Source organism: Molothrus ater, unplaced genomic scaffold (genome assembly GCF_012460135.2).
Source record: "Molothrus ater isolate BHLD 08-10-18 breed brown headed cowbird unplaced genomic scaffold, BPBGC_Mater_1.1 matUn_MA502, whole genome shotgun sequence".
Lineage (NCBI taxonomy): Eukaryota > Metazoa > Chordata > Aves > Passeriformes > Icteridae > Molothrus > Molothrus ater.
The window spans coordinates 279,132-284,378 of record NW_023416564.1 but is presented as its reverse complement, the minus strand read 5'-3'; the positions used below and the strand labels follow the sequence as shown (position 1 = coordinate 284,378).

General features: G+C 42.1%; 1 protein-coding gene across 1 annotated transcript; it reads left to right on the top strand.

Annotated features, from left to right (window-relative positions):
• The first annotated feature begins 360 nt into the window (after positions 1–360).
• LOC118700988 (kelch-like protein 8) lies at positions 361–4,830 on the top strand. Its single transcript, XM_036405576.2, is given in 6 exon segments — positions 361–674; positions 2,279–2,447; positions 2,956–3,115; positions 4,098–4,118; positions 4,121–4,298; positions 4,705–4,830. Coding segments are annotated over 6 exon segments (780 nt in total). The 5' UTR covers positions 361–546; the 3' UTR covers positions 4,829–4,830.
• Positions 4,831–5,247: the final 417 nt, after the last annotated feature.

Sequence of the window (5,247 nt, the reverse complement as noted above, 5' to 3'; positions counted from 1 at the left end):
GCCTTAAAGAGGTGATTTTTTAAAATCCATTTATAAAGAAATTGCCTTACACAGCAGTCACCCAGAATTTGCTAGTACTCCTACTAGCTCCCTTCCTACTTAAATCCATCCTAGAAAGTTACTAAGACCATAATTCTTCCAGGAGCAGACCTTCATTTTTGGGTCTCCATCTTCTGAAAACAGATCTGTGCAGTCCAGAGCAGCTTAGCACCAATAATGCAGCTTTCTCTTGTACTTAGCAGCCCCTCTGTTGCTGCAGCAGAACAGAGATAATTTTTCTTCATATAAAATCTGGAGAGACTGGTACATGTGTCCAGACTGATTTGACCTGCAGTACTTCAGTTATGGGACGGTTTTTTGTTTACATAATCTCAAGCTTTGTATAGATGTTCTCATTGGAATAGATTCCTGGTTATAAATATAGCATATAAAACTCTGATACTGAAAACATTTTAAAACTTCAACCTTTATTTGACCTCCTTGTCTCCACATAGGCAGGGATATTATATAAATGAAAATGTTGCCAAGCAATCTCTGTTTTAAAAGATGTCTGTGTCTTCAGGTAAAGTCTACGCAGTAGGTGGACATGATGGAAATGAACACTTAGGAAGCATGGAAGTATTTGACCCTCTCACAAACAAGTGGATGATGAAGGCATCAATGAACACAAAGAGGTATATATGTCCCACACTCCCAAGTCGTAGTCTGTGGTCTACCATTTCTTGCTGATGTTGAAAAACATCCTGTCTGTCCTGCTTTTTTTTGGTGCTTCCAAACTGTTCTATTTCTAGGAATTTCTTTCCCCTATTTTGGAGCTTTATGCTATGAATGTATCACCCTTCTGTTCTTTTTTTGGAGGAGCTAGCTTCTGGACCAGGGACATCTACTCCAGCTGTGCTTACATTCTGTTGTTTCCAGTGCCTTTCTGCCATGCCCAGTAAACAACTTGGAACTGATGAACTGGTTCTGTGCGATTTTTGCTCTTTTTAGGAATGAGTGAGATAACTGCCAGCATAACATGAGAAGTGAAATACTTCATAGTGAAAATGAAAAAAGTTAAATGCTACAGCAGGAAAAAATAGCTGCCTATGTTTTTTGCACAAAAGACCAGAAACACACAATCTGAAAGTCAGATTGAGGACTTTTTTTTGTCTTGACATTTAAGTTTCTTATAAGGAGTTACTGGACTCACAGATCTGTATTTTTTTTCTGCTGTTATTTAAATCAGTGTCCCTAATTCTGCATTCTGTTGTGTTGTTTGTTGTTTTTCAAAGCATCACGTGCAAGTAGAAGTGAAATAATAAGTATGGCTTAAGTCTGAAAGCTATTTGTAGCTGTGACCTAGTTAAAGTAGAAGACCCAGACTCCTAGAAGTGGCTTGCTCTACTTCTTCCATCCTGCCTCCACCCCCAGGGCATAATCTCAGCAACAATCAGCCCTAGATTTCTGTGACATTTATTACTGAGTACCCAGGTAAATGAAAGGGCTGCTGTGCCTTGGCCACCTCCCAGCTCCACTCCTCCTATTCATGGAAGTCTCGGAATACTTAGTGGAGAAAAATGCCACCATGAAGTGGTGTCTGTGTTACCTGCTGAGGCAAAAAGGTAAGGCCAGGATATTGCCACAGTGTTTGGTCTGTAGAAGGATTGTGCCTCCCTTGCTCGTGCCTCAACCTTCCCTCTTTAATGAGACAACAGTGTTGTCAGTAACATGGTAGTTCACCTCACTTGGTGGTTAAAGCAGAAACTTAATGCTTTTATTCTAGACCTACTTTCAATTTTATAATACTGATTGTACTCTAATATTAGTCATTTATTAGAAACAAATCTGACAACCATTTTAACACTCAATTAAAAAACACCAGAATGGAAGAAACCACAATTAAATCTTGATAGAGTTCAGCTATTTAATATCCAGCACAGGTTTGCCTTTTAATATGTATTAGTACCACCCCCAATCATTCTCAAATGGTAGCAGCCAGCTACAGCAGGTTTTGGTTCATCTTCAGATTTAATAAAATAGAGAAATCATATCTAAGACATTGTCATGTATCCAAATATGTGAGCAGAGGACTTGGCCTTAGAGGTGACATTCAGTGAGAAGGACACATGTGTGCAGTGGGCCAGCAACATGATTTTCTATAAACGTCACTTTTAAAATTTCCATTACTCTTTTCCCCCTCGTTTGAAACAGGTGCCATTCCTGTACCGTAGCACTTGCTGTGTGGCTCCCTCTGGTTAAGGACTTGCACTGAGGTGTTGCTGCTGTGGTTTCCTAGGAGAGGCATCGCGCTGGCGTCCCTGGGCGGCCCCATTTATGCCATTGGGGGCTTGGATGACAACACGTGCTTCAGTGACGTGGAGCGCTATGACATCGACTCAGATCGCTGGAGCACCGTGGCTTCCATGAACACTCCCCGGGGAGGCGTCGGCTCCGTAGCCCTGGTGGTGAGTCACTGCTGGGGAGCCCACCTGCTTTTCAAAGCTGCCTTCACAAGGCAGAACACAAGGCCTGAAACAAAATGCAGCTGGTGGGTCTGAGCACTTCTAGTCATCAAAATCTTGTGCAAAATGTGAGGATACTTAAGATAATACTCATAGCAAATTGAACTGTTTCAACAGTATTTGAGGTACTGGGAGGAGTACTGTTCTAATGATATGGATAGTGCTTCCTATCTCGCTCAGCTGACTGGATTGCCATGGTCATTATGTTTAAAGGTACCAAATGCATGCTCTACTTTAATCCCCCCATGCTCTGAAAAATAGCTGCAACACTACAAAACTGTTGCACTTCTTTCATTGGAAGAGATAGAATTTATGTTAGATAATTAAACCTGTTGTTGGAATTCTCAAATGAAATGGATATACCACATTTTCATATAATTTTAACACTGCTTATGGAAAGCTGAGTAAAGGCAACTACATCACGAATAATCTTTGTACAACTGTTTTCCAGAACCATGTCTACGCCGTGGGTGGCAATGATGGTGTAGCATCTCTTTCCAGTGTGGAGAAATATGATCCCCACCTGGATAAGTGGATAGAAGTAAAAGAGATGGGCCAGCGAAGGGCTGGGAACGGTGTCAGTGAGCTCCACGGCTGCTTGTATGTAGTGGGTGAGTAGGGATGTGGCATTTTGTAGTGCTGCTGCTGCTGCTGCTGCTGCCAAGTGCTTGGCTTTGGAAGAGGCTGTTGTTGCTAGAGGAACCGGGAACAGATAGAGCTGACCTGTACTTGGTGTTCTTGGGTAGGAGAAGAATGCAAGCACAACCAGGTCATGCTTAAACGAAGGTACGTTAGCAAGGAAATGAAAAGCAGCTCCTAACCCACATTTCAGGAGGGCTGATCTGTTCAGAACAATACATCTTTTTAGAAAATCCTCTCAAGACTCACTATTCTTGAGTTTTCTTTTAGGAAACGATTCTTAAGTTCATGTGCTTTCAAATATAACTCCAGTTGTGATCTGAGTGTAGACAACAGTAGCTTTTTTTGCACTTATTCCACAGCTTCTTGTCTTGTGTGCTAGCTTGTATTTACCTGCTTTCCTAAGAGAGGAAGATGCCAAGTAGGTGTGCCACAGTGATAGTTTAAAAAGCTCTGACTTGTGTATTATTGTAAGTGCTTAAATAGAATTTGAACTAAATGCTCCTCTGACAGTTTCCCCAGCAAGAGGAATGCATCACTTAGTCTTATATGAATTTTTCCCCTGCTCAAATATTTGCCAATGCTGTAATTTGAGAACACTGCTAGAGTGTGTTTTGCATAAAGTAAAATAAGTTTGAGACCATCCTTTTACTGGTGTTAGGTTTCTTTCTCTTCCAATTGGGAAGCTGTTTCATTATAAATACGATGAATTTGGAGGGAAAAATAATAAAATTGGAATCCTTGCATCTTGAGTAGAAGAAAGTTATTGCTCAGGTGATGCTTGAACAGTGAGAAGAGGGTGAGCTGTTGGATTAATTTTTAGGAGCTTGTAAAGTTCTGGTAAGGAGAGTGCTGGACAGGACCCCGAAATGCTGAGAATACCTGATAATGCCAGTCTTGGATATTCCCTGCACCAGGAGTGCCAAAAGCTGACCCTGTGATGGTTGTTTGCAGGTGGGTTTGATGACAACTCACCCTGAGCTCAGTGGAGCGGTTTGACCCACGCTGTAACAAATGGGAATACGTGGCAGAGCTCACAACTCCAAGGGGTGGTGTTGGCATAGCAACACTGATGGGAAAAATTTTTGCAGTTGGAGGTCATAATGGCAACGTGTACCTGAATACAGTGGAAGCATTTGATCCCATAGTGAACAGGTAATTTCAAATGTTTTGTTTGTCCTAATAAGACAAGGAAATCTGCCTGTGTAAAAACATAGCAGCATAGAAGCAGTGTGCAGGAGAAGCCTAGCTGTTGTTTCCTGGTAATAATTGAGTCATATCCATGGCTATCAATGCAGGACTGCTGCTTATATCACTAGGGCAATCTTGTAAATATTTAAGCACCTCCTCCTCCTCCTCTGCTCCTCTCTAATCCTTCTTGTCGCCCTTTCATTCAGTAACAGTCTATATTCTTCTACTTGTTTCAGTCTGATTTTGCACTAAATGGGGTGCACTTTTGTGCAGAGTGAAGAGCTAGGCAGTGTAATAGAATTTCAGGCACAGAAAATACTTTCAGGTTGCTCAGAAAGGGCAGGAACTTACTGTTCTTTTTCTCCTGCAGGTGGGAGCTGGTGGGCTCAGTGTCACACTGCAGGGCAGGGGCGGGCGTGGCCGTGTGCTCCTGTCTCAGCAGCCAGATCCGGGATGTGGGCCAGGGATCCAGCAACGTTGTGGATTGCATGTGAGCTCTGCCGCCTCCTCCAAATTCCAAAGGAATGCTACAAGGGAGGCACCACAGAGCTTCTAAATACTGTGTTTTGTATGGTGTCGCTATAGGACACAAAGGAACACACGCTCACACCGTTCTCAAGGTGAACGAGAGAAAAAAAGGCCATTTATTTTCTGACTCCAACATTTATAGTTTTCCAAAAGTGACAGTGGATTGGAGGGTGACAGTGGCACCTCTCCAATGCCACTGGTTAAACCAACAGTCCATCAACTCTCTCCTCCTCCATAAAGGAATGCAAAACAATAAGTTATTTACAGAAAGTGTGTGAGAAAATTCACTACAAGAATGTCAACATCAGAAGGCTTAGAGAATCTTAAAAACTCAGGGTGACATCTCACCCTTTTTCCATTTAAAAAGAAAAAGAAAAGAAAATGA